The sequence below is a fragment of the Cervus elaphus genome, chromosome 9 (genome assembly GCF_910594005.1).
Source record: "Cervus elaphus chromosome 9, mCerEla1.1, whole genome shotgun sequence".
Classification (NCBI taxonomy): Eukaryota; Metazoa; Chordata; class Mammalia; order Artiodactyla; family Cervidae; genus Cervus; species Cervus elaphus.
In genome coordinates this window covers 83550964-83564912 of record NC_057823.1, presented here as the reverse complement: position 1 = coordinate 83564912, position 13949 = coordinate 83550964, and the positions used below count along the sequence as shown (strand labels likewise).

At 39.1% G+C, this 13949-nt stretch overlaps 1 protein-coding gene across 2 annotated transcripts in view; it reads right to left on the bottom strand.

Annotated features, from left to right (window-relative positions):
- The window catches only part of VCAN (versican), a 115737-nt gene that overhangs the window by 20076 nt on the left and 81712 nt on the right, over positions 1-13949 (bottom strand). For both annotated transcript variants that reach the window (XM_043913544.1, XM_043913545.1), the window contains 2 exons: positions 10926-11084; positions 9628-9710 (listed from right to left, as the gene is read on the bottom strand). In XM_043913544.1, the coding sequence (XP_043769479.1) occupies positions 9628-9710; positions 10926-11084 (242 nt within the window). The remainder of the gene's footprint in view (positions 1-9627; positions 9711-10925; positions 11085-13949) is intronic.

Sequence of the window (13949 nt, the reverse complement as noted above, 5' to 3'; positions counted from 1 at the left end):
AGACCATGTGCTGGGAAAGAATGAGGGCAAGAGGAGAAAAGGGAGACAGAGGATGAGATGGTTGGATGGCATCACCAGCTCAATGGACGTGGGTTTGAGCAAGCTCCAAGAGACAGTGAAGGACAGGGAAGCATGGCCTGCTGCAGTCCATGGAGCAGGAACATGACTTGGCTATTGAACAACAATATGCAAACAAGTTAATGTCTGCATGTGATTTAGTTTCTTTTTAACTAAAAACTTATGTAGATTAGTTATAAAAAGATGACACTTGTACTAAAAGATGACTTCTCTGTGTTCAAATTCCTTTTATCACCTGGAACTGGTAGGCCCACTGCTGCTCTTCCCATGGTCAAATGCAGATGATGCCAGGATGCCAGCGGTAAGCAGATAATCACCCAAGGATACAAGGATAAAAGCAAACTCCAAAGAGAAAACACCGACCCTAGAGGACTGCTTACCCTTTTGAAACATATGCTGATAAGAAACTACCTTTGCACTAAATGAAGGACTCAGATAAACCACTCTGGGTTTACCTCCACCCCCAGCTCTCCACCTTTCAGAACACAGGTCAAATGGTTATCTGCCAGGAGCTTAGGAGGACTACTTATTAGAGAAATCAAAACATTTGGTAACTTTAAAATGCCTTTCTCCCCTAGATGGCTCTGGTCACAATAGGCGTTTGTTTGCAGTCTGCAGCATGGGGGGAAGGGGGAGGAAGTTGTATTTAATTTTGTTTTATTTAAATTGTCGGGGGCACATGACCTCACTTCGAGGTAGAGATATACCCTCTTCTGATCCTGGTACTTGCTTCGGGTTACTCTTGTCTTGGTCCTTGTTTATTTATGTTTTAAAGGAGGTTATGGTTTTGCCGTTGTCTTTTAGTCCAACGAGCAAAAGGAAAAGAGCAGCTTTGTTTTAAAAGGAGAAAGAGACGTTTGTTTTGGTGTTCCTGCCCTAGGCTGGCAGCCTGGAGTCGGATCCTGCAAACATGAATACATCGAAGGGAAGAAAAACTAACTTGGGGTCTCCTGATAGTTGTTAAAGTGGCAATATGCCCATTATTTTCCTAGCTGGCAAGTCTCCGTGCGGGAGAGATGATCTGCCAGCTTTGGAGCACAGTGCTAATCTTGTGTAATAGTGTGAGCTCACTGCCCTACAAAGTAGTAATTATCAACAGCAGTTTCCAAAGGATGTGAGCTCCTCCCACTGTGAGAGCACTTGGGAGACGGGGCCCCCAGCGCAGCCCCGCAAGCCACTTGCGTTTAAGCCCCACCATGAATGATGCCAGTGGGTTCCTTCGCCCCAAGTTTGTTTGTACAGGTCTTCAGTCAGGAAGTGCTAAGGATCCAAATGCAATGTGAAACTGCCAAATCCATTCAACATTTTCTTGGTCTTTTCCTTGGTTATGCATTGCCTTAAACTAATTAGCAATTAAATTTAAATAACCGTGTGTGATTTTCAAGTTTCACAGGGCACTGTTGGAAAAGCCTCTGGGAGAAGGAACTACTGCATCCATCAATTCTTTTTTTAAGGGGAATTGTGTCAAGTATGAAGTGATCTTCTGGTGGAGGGTAAATATGGTTCTTCCAGCTGTTTGCCTGTCACAAGCCATCTGTACTCAAGGACGGGAAAGGCGGAGATGAGGGTTTTGTGCTCTACAACTACGCTATGGCTCGATCTATCTCACGTGTCGAATCAGAAGAATCAATTCTTGGTTTCAAATCAAACTGAACTGCAACACAAGTAAAAATTTTCACTAAGAGTTCAATGGTCTTTTGGACAAGAAACTGAAAATTCTTCTACCCATGAGCAATGTGTGAAAGGAAGAGGAAACAGCCTACATTTTCCTTGGCTTTTAGGGTAATGTAATGAAGCCTGTGAGATTTAACATAATTAAATTAATGTTGATATGCAGTGTGACTTGCTCACAGGGAAGCGGCATTTGACTTTGAGCTGAAACCACAGCACAGCCAACACACATCCATCTGCAAACACTTGACAGGAAGTCGTCTCAGATTTTCAGGTAGAAAAAGTAAAACTGAAAGTTTTGGCTTGGGGGGTTTGTTTTGCATCACTGTTTTCTGCCAAATCATTCTCAATCCCGTCAAACCTACAAATCTACAAACAAACTTGGAAGACACAGTTAGTTAATGCTCTTGATTCTCTTTTCAATGGCCAAGACATATGGGAGGGGGAGGAGGATAGGAACCTTTGTGTTTATAAAAGGGTAATAACGGTACATTCCTGCAGGAAAAAAAATAATGGTTTACAGCCTGCAATTTGTTACTCTTTTTCTCTGTCCCTTTTAAGTGTCTCTTCCTGGATTAAAGGCCATTTCTTTATTGTTTCTACCTTTTTAAACAGTGTTGTTGTTTTTTTTTCTCACCATACTTTGCATGACAGACTGAGGTGTTTATTCATGAAAGAAGAAAAGGGGACTCTGGATTTAAAGTCAAATCCACAACTGATTTGGCTATTTTTCTGCATCAACTCTGCATCATGACCAGGAGGGTAAGTGGGCATCCCAAATTCTAGGAGGGCCAGTTTGCCAATGCTCGACCATGTTTAAAAAAAAAAAATTGCAAAATTCAGATATCTTTCAGAATATTATTCCCGTAGCATTTTTTTAAGCACAAAAAGGATATCAATAAGCATTTCATAATCTATCTCATAACATAAAGGCACAAGATAAGTTAGCTAGAGCTAGAAAATAAGACATCTATAGATCTGTGAATTACTAACTTCTTGGAGAACTTTCTGACTAGATCCAGACAGATGCAGGGAAAAGGAAGCTGTTGTCTCCAAACACGACACTGGAGAGTGAGAAGGAGGCCGTGACTACTTCTTAGGAAGCCGACAAGCTAGCAGTCTTTCACAGAGTGACAATGAGGGCTGACAAAATAGAGATGACAGGAGAAAAGTATAAACGAGATGTAGAAAATGTTCTTTTTAATATATAAGGATAAAGCCAAGGGTTTTTCCCTTTACAAATCAAACTTTCCTCAAGCTCCTCAACAGCTTTTAAAGGGGACTGGACTGTCAGTTCTATTCAATCCTCAACCTCTGGACAACGCCATCGAAGGTGACATTTTCCTTTGAAGTAATCGCATCTGATCCATTGAAGCATCTGAGCCCCACTGGTGAGGGGGGAGTTTTGAATTGCTGCAGGAACTGACTAAAAAGCAGACTGGAAGGAGCAATACAGACCTCAGGAGAATTCTATGAGAATTTTGTGAGAGTTTTATTCCTGGGGGTTAGAGAGAGGAGGGAGCAAGACAGTAAAAGCTTTAAGTCTCTGAGGGCCACGGTTGATTTTAAACCACTGGCTGGGGAGTTGTGTTATAAAAAATGGTGTGACGAAGTCACCTAACAGTTTCCAACATCTTCCTAACTTTGCTGACCATGGACACACTATAATCTGTAGTTGAAAAGCAAGCCATGAAATGATTTCATATGTTTCTATGTCGGTATAGAAACATAAGTGACTCCATAATGCTCCCTGAGGTCTGGCTCCCTCTGTGCGTGAAAGAACGGACTCAGATAGCGGATGGATAAAGGAAGCCCTGTCCAACTTAGCAATCACGTCATCCTTAGGGAAGCAACCCATAAGAAATGAAACAAGCTGAAAACATTCAAGAGTGAGATTCCTTTTGCTTTTTTCACTACATTTTGGATTTGGATAATAAGGTTTTTAAAAGTCTGAGTAATTGTCAGTTTCCCAAAACTTCATGGAAAATCGGCCCTGATATAACTCAAACTTTTGAAAAGTTTGCTTTCCATTTCTTCTTCCCAAGGCTTATATGTATTCTTGGGACAACCATGGACAAAATTGTCATCATTTCCAGGAGGAACATCTGTTTTCCTTTGAGTTAATAACTTTTGTAAGATGTATTATGCTCAGCAACATACTTCTGATTCACAGAAACAATTTTTTTTCTTTTTGTCATGTTTGAAATACCACCTGTTTTATGGTTTAATGTTTTTCATATTGATACAACTTTAAATAAAACAATTTAGATAAACAGGAATTGTCACATGGAGATTCAGTGGAAAGACATAATGAGTCTTTTCAGGATTCAAAAGATAACACAGTGAATTGGTTGAGCAATGAATGGATACTGATTATCATTCAAATATCTGTTTTCGTCAACCACTCTGCTAGGTGCCAAGAAAATAGGATGAAAGTTAATCTCCGCCCCAGAAAGCTCAGTGTCAGGAAATTAACACCACAGGGTTCAGTGGTAGGATGGGAAGAGGGCACAAATGTTTCTGCAACATAGAGGAGGAGTCCTTAGTCACATCCGCTAGAAAGGTTTCCTGGAAGAAGGCGACTCTTGGCTAAGCAACATATTCAAACATTTATCAATGAATTTAGGGCAAGAGGTGAGAACATTTTGAGAATGAGGGCACGTGAATGCAAAGATCTGCAAGAGTGAGATGTCATGGCTTATTCCTGGAACTGAGGGTATTTTGAGATAAGACAGCTTAGGAAGTAGCAGATGGAGTAAGTGGGTGTGACATGCCTCACAAATAATTACAGAAGTTTATCCTGAAGGCAAGAGGAAGACATTTGCAGAATTTTAAAGGGAGTAACAATAGTTCAGAGCAAGGGAAGAGGAAGGTCATAGCCAGTGGAAAACAAGATCTGGGGGAAAAACACTTCAGACTAGTCATTCATTTAACAATAGGTTAAAGAAAAAACTTAAAAGTCAGCTAATAGTATAGAAGCTAGATAAGGAGTGTTTGTTTAAGTTCACCAGCTTTAAAGTGTATTTAGCTTGGATGGTTTAACTTAGTGTCTTTGAAGACATTACTTGGGTGACAAGGAAAGTAATTCATTATGGAAGTTATTTGTCAGGCTTTCTAACAAGCACTTGAGGCATTTTGCTGTTAGAAATCAATAGTCAAGTTAAAGAATGACTGGTGAGTAGAAAACCAAAGGGCAAACTGAAATGTGACGGCTTAGTAGGAAACCAAGCGACAAAATAAAAACTGAAATGTGTTAAGAAAAAATAGCCTTCATAGAAATCAGAAAGGTAAGGCTAGAAGAAATATTGTTCGTGAGTACAATTTTGTGAAATTTATTGGATAAACACTTCAAATAAATAACAAAAAATATTTTAAAGATTCAGCAAAGGCAAGAATTTGGCATTGTAGCAACATCCTATTATATAAACCAATAATGTGGAATGAATCCATCAGAATCTGAAGAATAAGGGCAAAGTAAATAACTTGGCCAAATAAGATTATTAATTTAGTATGAGCATATAAATTGAATTAATCCAGCTATAAAGTATAATCACATTAAATATGATACACTGCAAGTTTTTTGGAAGCAAAGTTTAATTATTTTGAGAAAAGAAATGATTGAAATTGAGACCCAGTATCAACTTGTTTGTTTTTACTGTAAGACTGAATGACAAAAGATAATATACGGTAAATATCAAAGGTTCTTTTTGTTTTAATACTGCTCTACCTCCCAAGAAGGATAAGCTCCAATAAACCTTTCAAACAAAAAATGGGGGGTGGGGGGAGAGGGGAGAAATCACTCTAAAACATAAACAAAGTCCTTGAAATTGCACACAGTCAAGTTAACACCATTCCCAAGTGTAAGCAGATACTGCTTTTCCCAATGAAGAGTTTACTATTAGGGATATTTTCAAAAGCAGGACACTTGGAGTAAACAGCGAAACAAAGGAGAACTATTTTATTCCAAGGCCTGAGCACATATGGAACCTGTTAAGGGGATGGTGGCTGCAGAAAGAACTACAAACGAATTGAAGAAACACCTAGGCAGCCTCGGAAAGGAAGCATGGAAGCAAGGGTGGTTAGAAAAGCAGAAAGTGGGCCAGAGATCAGTCAAATAGGAGGAAGAGAGACTGTTGGGCAGATGGCCTCTTCTGTTCCAAAATGTTCAAAGTTAAGGACACTCCTTAGCACGCTTTTATTTTACACAATGAGTGAATTAAGAAAAAACCAGGGGTCTGTCAGAGTCATTCCTGGATTTACTTGCGGCATTTCTTTGATAAACTTCACCTTATTTATGTCATTCATTTGCTGCCTTCTTCAAATTAAGCCCCTTACTTGGTGCTCTCTCCAAAACTCTTGGGTTTCCATTAGAAAATGTGAATTAATTAAGGGAAAGTTTCTTGTTTATGTGGTACAGTTATCTATCTTAGATCACATTACCTTCATCTGAAAGTATCGGAGTGAGTGAAAGTTGCTCAGTCTTGTCCGACTCTTTGCGACCCCATGTACTATACAGTTCATGGAATTCTCCGGGCCAGAATACTAGAGTGGGTCCCGTTCCCTTCTCCAAGGGATCTTTCCAACTCAGGGTCAAACCCAGGTTTCCTGCATTGCAGGCAGATTATTTACCAGGTGAGCCACCAGGGAAACCCAGAAAATATCAGAGGAAGATCATTATTTCTCCTCTGAAAAAGTGCAATGCTCACTTATTTACCAAGTTTAGGACCAGTCTAAACTATGGAAATGGTAAGTAAGTTATTTTTTCAGGCATGTTTCACAGTACAGTCCATTAAAACTTAATGGACACAGATTAAAAAAAAAATCGAATTGAGTTGACTTGCTTCAGAAGAGTGGAATAATGACATGTGATGAATCAAGGATATCTGAATGGCACCTGACAGGCAAGATAAATTCCCTAGGATATTTTTCAGACCTCACTTAATCTGCCAGCTATAAACCGACATTCAAGCTCACTAACAAAACTCAGAGGGAGTATAGAGCCTTATTCTACACACCTTCAGAAAGAAAATGCAGGCAAGAGAACCACGTCCTTGAAGAGCTCGATTGCTCATGGAGAGACCAGAAAAAACATTTAGTAACACGGAAAAGTACAGAGCATGAGGATATACAAATCCAGTCTATAGAACCAATGACAGGCTGGAGACAGTCAGGGACTTTGCCATCAGATCAGTATGTTTCAAATGACAGACTTTACAAGTACTCGACTGGGCCAGATGCATCTATCCTAGCTCAGGGCAGGAGCATAGAGGTACCCAACTAACACGTACACTTAGAGATAAGTCATGGTCCAGGTCTGCAGAGCACAAGTAAGTGCCCACCAGAACTGGTCACCTGAGTGCCTGGCATTCCAGCTTCTGTAATAGAGCTCACAAGAACCTGCACTTTTACTTGCCTATTTATAAGGGGGAGACTTAATAGTGGGTAGCCTAGACCCAATTTATCCCACAGGAATGAAGCCTACATTCAACAAGGGAAAACTTACTAAATGCCTATGTTCATCCTAAAGGAGATCAGTCCTGGGTGTTCATTGGAAAGACTGATGCTGAAGCTGAAACTCCAGTACTTTGGCCACCTCATGCGAAGAGCTGACTCATTGGAAAAGACCCTGATGGTGGGAGGGACTGGGGGCAGGAGGAGAAGTGGACGACAGAGGATGAAATGGCTGGATGGCATCACCGACTCGATGGACATGAGTCTGAGTAAACTCCGGGAGTTGGTGATGGACAGGGAGGCCTGGCGTGCTGCAATTCATGGGGTCACAAAGAGTTGGACACAACTGAGCGACTGAACTGAACTGAACTGATATTACATAAACTTCAACAAAATTATAAAAAGTTATAATTGTCTGTAATATACATGAAAAATCTTTAATCTCTGCTTACATTAATAAAAACAATATTGTCTATCTTAAATTAAAATTTATATATAAGAACTCGTCTACACCAACCACTATTAATCTGAACAAAATTATCAGCCTGCAATTATTACTCATTTCAGCAAAATGAAAACATACAGATGTAACAACTGTGGATACATTAATACCATCCACCCAGGACAAGTAGAAGAAAATGAGACTTTTGATGAAGTGGAAAGTGAAAGTGTTAGTCACTCAGTCATGTCGGACTCTTTTCCACCCCATGGATTGTAGCTCACCAGGCTCTCTGTCCTTGGAATTCTCCAGGGAAAAACACTGGAGCAGGTATCCATTCACTTGTCCAAGGGATCTTTCCAACCCAGGGACTGAACCTGGGTCTCCCATATTGCAGGCAGATTCGTTACTGTCTGAGCCAGCAGGGAAGCCTAAGACTCTTGATACAAGGGCTGAAATCCTATACCTTACTGAGAATATATTTTATGGACAAACTACTTTCTGTACTTTTTATATCTCTTGCCAAAGAACTTACTTATGGACACAAACGACAAACAATGTTGATTAAATATAAGAAGTGATGACAGAGACAGTGCAAGCCAGAGTATTTTAGGGTTCCTAAAGGCAAAATGTCATAAGGGACACCTTTTTTAAAGTCAAGGAGGTATCAGCTAGGAGAAAGCCTATGGCTTCTCCCCTTATAGCATTATGACTGTGGGCAAAAGCTTAGTCTAACTGACCTTCATTTTCCTTACTATTAAAATAAACCACCTAACGCCTTTCTTACAGGTTATTGTGGAGAATAGATGAGTATAAAATGCTGAGTACAATGAGGGACACAGGGATGAACTGAGGGGCACATCCAGGAGAGCACAGAGAAGTTTTCCCGAACAGGCAGAGCAGAACTTCTGAAAACAATGATTAGTTTGGCATCTGTTCTAGAATGAACTTCACATTTTGCCAAACTCATTAAATCCAGATGAGAGGCAGTAATGAATGAAACTTAAGCACGCACAAAAAGTGTTTAAAAATTATTTTCAGGTTTTCCTCTTGTTTATCTAAGTTAGAATTGAATTTACACTTAACTGTCTAGCCCAGTAGATCCCAAATCTTTGTCTGCATTTTAGAATCACCCAGGGAACCTTTAGAAAATATAGCTGCCAGAGGTTTTGCTTTAATGAATTTGAGCCGAAGCCGAGACACCAGTTTTTTTTAATTACGCTCCCCAGGTGATTTTAATGAACAGCCAGAGCCCAGAACAACCACTATAGCTAGCCACACTTGAACTAGTTCTTAGGAATTAGACTCATGCATTTACTAGCAGCGATTCCAATCAGCTCCACCCATCCTGACTAAAGAACCTTATTGAAGCCTACTCAAGGATGTGGGCAGTATTATCAAATCACTCCTTTCTTTAAGAGGTAGAAAAATCTAAGAGACCATATAATTAGTCAGCAGAGTTTGAATAGAAAGAAATTTACAAGACCATAATTCAACAATCCTTTCTAAGATGTAAAAAAAAATGAGCATTTTTTGCTCAGATAAAAACGAGCCATGCCTTATAATAGTAGATTTCCAGTGCAATTATGTAAGAAGAAAAGGTTGTTTTTTTTTTTAAAGAACGTTTTCTGTTACATTTATTATTTCCCTTTTTGCTTTGAAGCTGTAAAAACAAAGATAATCATCTGAAAGACAGGCCTGAGGCAATTCTGCTGATTGTGCAGTTTACCTGTTCAATGGAAATCTAATATACTCTTCTTTTAAGACAGCCACCCTGACTGCAATATTGATAGATGGATCTGTTCGCAGGGAATGAACTATTTTAACCCCTGTCTGTTTCACCAAGTAGATGAACTATTATATCGAGTAGATGAAAACATCACTGAGCAAGATGTTTGATTGGTTTGCAGCCTAATGTGCCTCAGTAAAATGCCAGCAACCCACAGTACCAAGTTCTAGAATCGGTATCATTTTCATCAGCAACTTACCAGTGTGCTGCCATCTGTCCAACGGAAGTCATGCTCAAACATCTTGTCATTGAGACCTATCCACTGATAATCATGGCCCACACCTGAGAAGGAAAAAACACAGACATCTTGATTACCTTTCTCACACTTATGGATGAAATGGATCAGAGAAAATTATTTTTGGACCAAATCATGAATCCTCTCCTGGCTGAATTTCTGTTTAGTTGCTCATAAAAATCTCTCATGGCCTAACTATCTTTTGTTCTTCTGCCCAACGTGTTTTAAACTAAAAAGCTAATTTGCAAATATCACGAAACATTAAAATATCAGACATGGACGATTATTTCCCTAGCAGTTTACTACAATTAAGTAGTTTTTTCCATCTTTACTCATGATAGAAACTTTCCACTTATTTTTTTATGAAGCTGTGCAACTGGCAAAAGTTCAGTGAACCAATAAAACGTGACAGATCTCACCCATACTAGACTCATTTTGGAAGCCACATGTTTCTTCTCAAAGCATTTTTAATGGTGAGCACCTAGACTGGACAGTTCTGTAAAACTTCCTCAAAAATAATGACTTTCACCATGAAACGAGTCACAGGCAAAGACATCATGAAAAGAGTTAAATGAACCTCTGCCTAGATTGCAAAGTAACAATCAAACTTCTAAAAGATAGCAGGCATCATGAGGACGTACTAAACAGATCATCAAACAATGCTTCATGAGCAAAAAATTTCTACGTATTTTCTACATAAAAGCCAGCTGCCCTCCTCTTTGCCATAGTTATTAAACAGCTCTGGTAATAAGTTTCATTAGCTTTCAGCATCCATAGCCAATTATGCACAGAGAATAACATTAGGGTGCTATTAATAATTTAATTTTAATTAGTGGGATAAAAATAACTGAAAGCAATTTTCTCTTTAACTTTAGACAACATATGTACATATTCAAAACAGAGACCAAAAAGTATGGGAAGAATTAGATTGGAAACTTAAGAGGTGGTCATTTCTATAAGTTAAAAAATGATTAAATAGCAATTTCACATGATTCAACCTATAGCGTGCTATTTCAATTATTTCTGGTGGCAAATCAAGAAATGTCTGCCTATGTTACAGTTGAATGTTCCTCAAAATAGGGGACTCACATAGGAGAGATGATTTTAAGCAGTTTACAGATGAGGGATTTAATAAATTGAGTCACAACTGAGAGCGCTACTAGTTTTCAGTTCGATACAGGAAAAACTAAGAAGGTGGTAAGATTGAAAGAATATCCATGTATATTTGATTGAATGAAAACCCATGTATATTTGGTACATACGATTCACAAACATTTGCTCTTCGTGAGACAGAATACTGGTGAGATGGGCGCCCTGCAGACGGCATTCCCGTTCAGCTGCATCCCACGTCCGTCGGTGGGCAAAGTACTTGTAGCACTGCCCTTGAAATTTGTGCCAGCCGTAGTCACATGTCTCCGTGTCTGGGAAGAAACAAGGATGAGCTTATTAAACTCACCTATATCATTCAAACTTGGCTCACTCATCCAAAAGTTCATAGAAATCCCAAGCCACATCAGTGCAATGTCCCTGAAGCAAGGGATTCACCAATTTTGGTTACATTGACAAAGTAACATTGATAAAAAGAGCCCAAGTGATTCCTGCCAAGTGAGTGACAATACCTCTTAGGACTGGAAAGGCGCTATCGAACTGCACTTTCCTTGATGAAAGCCAGTTTCGGCAGGAGAAAAACTGGAGAAGGCGCCAATCAAAACCTCCATAGGCTGCAGAGTCTACTGACTCACTTGTGAAGCAATTTGGGCTAATAATTCCTTACCAAACTTTTCTAAAGAGAAATCAGTCAAATGATAAGACAAGAATTCTTGCTAAAAGGATTATGAATGCTCTATTTGCATAAGGACTTCAAAGGCTCTGGAAATAGTCCTTCCCCACTTCCTAGAGAGAGAGCTGCATGGTCACAGGTTCTTGTCACGTAGATTTACTAAGAGCAAAAAATTCTTCATCAGTTGGTAGCTGCTGGGATATAACTAACAACTGTGAGCCTTTTTCCCAAAAGGAGAGGGAATATAGGTAACTCCCAGTGCAAAAGCATCAGGATTTAAAGTTTATCAAGAGTGACTTTAACTTAGTACCCCTCATTCCATCAAGCCATATGCACATATGTAGATATTTGTATGTGTGTTAATATATACATATACTTTTTCTCTTTTGAAATAAGCACACTATAACCAGTATCCTGGTGAGATGAAAACATTTGTCAAATATGTTTAAATTTTACACTGGCAGTAAACTTCAGCTATATTTTCTAGATTGCCAGTTTTTAAGTATTTCAAAAGAAAGTAGTCTTGCACATAGCACTGCCCTCTCCCTGGCAACCTTCTTTCAGACTAGCCCACTCACAGGTGAAATTAAAATATGGATTAAATGATGATCAATAGAAATCATTTTAACTCTCATAAAGCATCTCACAAAGATATTGAACCAGTTACATGTAAAAACGAACAAAATGACCAAGTTTATGAAACTGGAGACGCTGTGAAAATTCCACATTACCTAATGATGAGACACCCCCTCCCCTAAGTTTTACTGATTGATGAAGATAACAAAACTCTACTAGATGAAATAAATGCTCATTTTATATGTCTGACTTGGGGGCCAACCTGAAAGTCAGATTGTCCCCTGATTCTCACTCCATTTACTCCTCCTCCTATAACTCATTGTGGGAAATCATGCATGATGAGAGACTTAACTTTTTTCCTGGCTTCAGTGATTAAGCCAGAATCATACAACAGATGCAGCTTATCTCTGAGAACAGTCCTTATTTCAGTTTAGTCTATCAGGCCTGTTGTTTAGTTAGAGCCAGCTGACTAATTGATCTCAACAATGTGCACTGGAAGTTTTGAGTATTACAGAGTTGTTTGGACACCACCAATCTCATAGGAAAGGACTCAAGACACAGATAGGCAGTTTTATAACAGTAACACTCAGCACCCAAGAAGGAAGCCTGCTTTGGCTACTTGGATGTAGTGCGTTTTCTTTTGGGAAGTTCACATGGAAGATTTCAGAGGAAAAGTCGAGGGGTGTAGAGGAAACAGATCTTTATATAGGAAAGGGTTATGGGGGCAGGGGGTAGAATCGGGAAATTTGTTAAAATACCCTGACAGTCAGTGCTGTGATATTGTAATAGCATCAGTTCAGTTCAGTCACTCAGTCATGTCTGACTCTGCAACCCCAGGGACTGCAGCACGCCAGGCTTCCCTGCCCATCACCAACTCCCAGAGCTTGCTCAAACTCATGTCCATCAAGTTGGTGATATCATCCAACCATAACCTTGGAAATTATCATTTATTTGAAGAAACACAGTTTAAGATTCTAGAGGATCTCTAACTTACTGAATAATACATCAGAAAAAAATTATTCTCTACCCTCTTTCTTATCTTCCATTAACCTAAATGGTTTTAGTCTGGTTTTCTTCGTCTTTTATCACTAAGAGAAAGTATTTTCCTCTTTATGCACAGAAAACCAAATGGTCCTAAAAATTTAGATGCATGACCATGACAGTGCCTCGGTCCCTTTCTCAGTTAGCACATGTGTACAGAAAACAGAGGCAGTGTTTCTGCTAAAACTAAATAGGGACAGATTATTTATCCGTACTCTTCCAATGATTGTAAATAGATGTGCAAATACTTAACAGAGTGAATTTTTTTTAAAGAAGCCAAATATCCACACCGATTCACTTCATTTTTATTATTCGTGAATTCAACAAATACGTAATGAAGGACTATATGTCAAGCAGCACCTTCTAGGATGCAATTCTGAAAGGAGTTATCAGAAGCAGTTTGTCTTTTCAATCTTAGCTAAAAATAATGTGATACACATTTATTAAAAGGCAACGCTTTCAGATGATGCTTTCTTAGGCATCAGTCTACATTTGGGAATATTTCTTATACTTTAAGACTCCTATAGTCTATATTACAAAGTCCCACATTTAGTTTTGCCTGTGTGTGTTGGGGGAAGATGGGGAGATTACAACAACACTTGTTCAAGACCACAGAGGCTGAAATTGTCAATCTCAAACAACCTCACTAAAACTCTATTCTCCTTATGCTATATAGGTAACATTTTCAACACTCCTAACATATAGCCCACAAGCCTTAAGAAACTGTCAACACTCTGGCACTTCTGGTTGGCAAGATGTATCTTGACTTGGGGGCAAATTGTGTGCATAGAACTGTCCCTCCACAGTTCTAAAACCTCCTTCTAGATTTTAAGATCTCTTATCATTCCACCAAATGTGTCCCCTCTTTCAGAGTTGCTGGGAGTTGGGA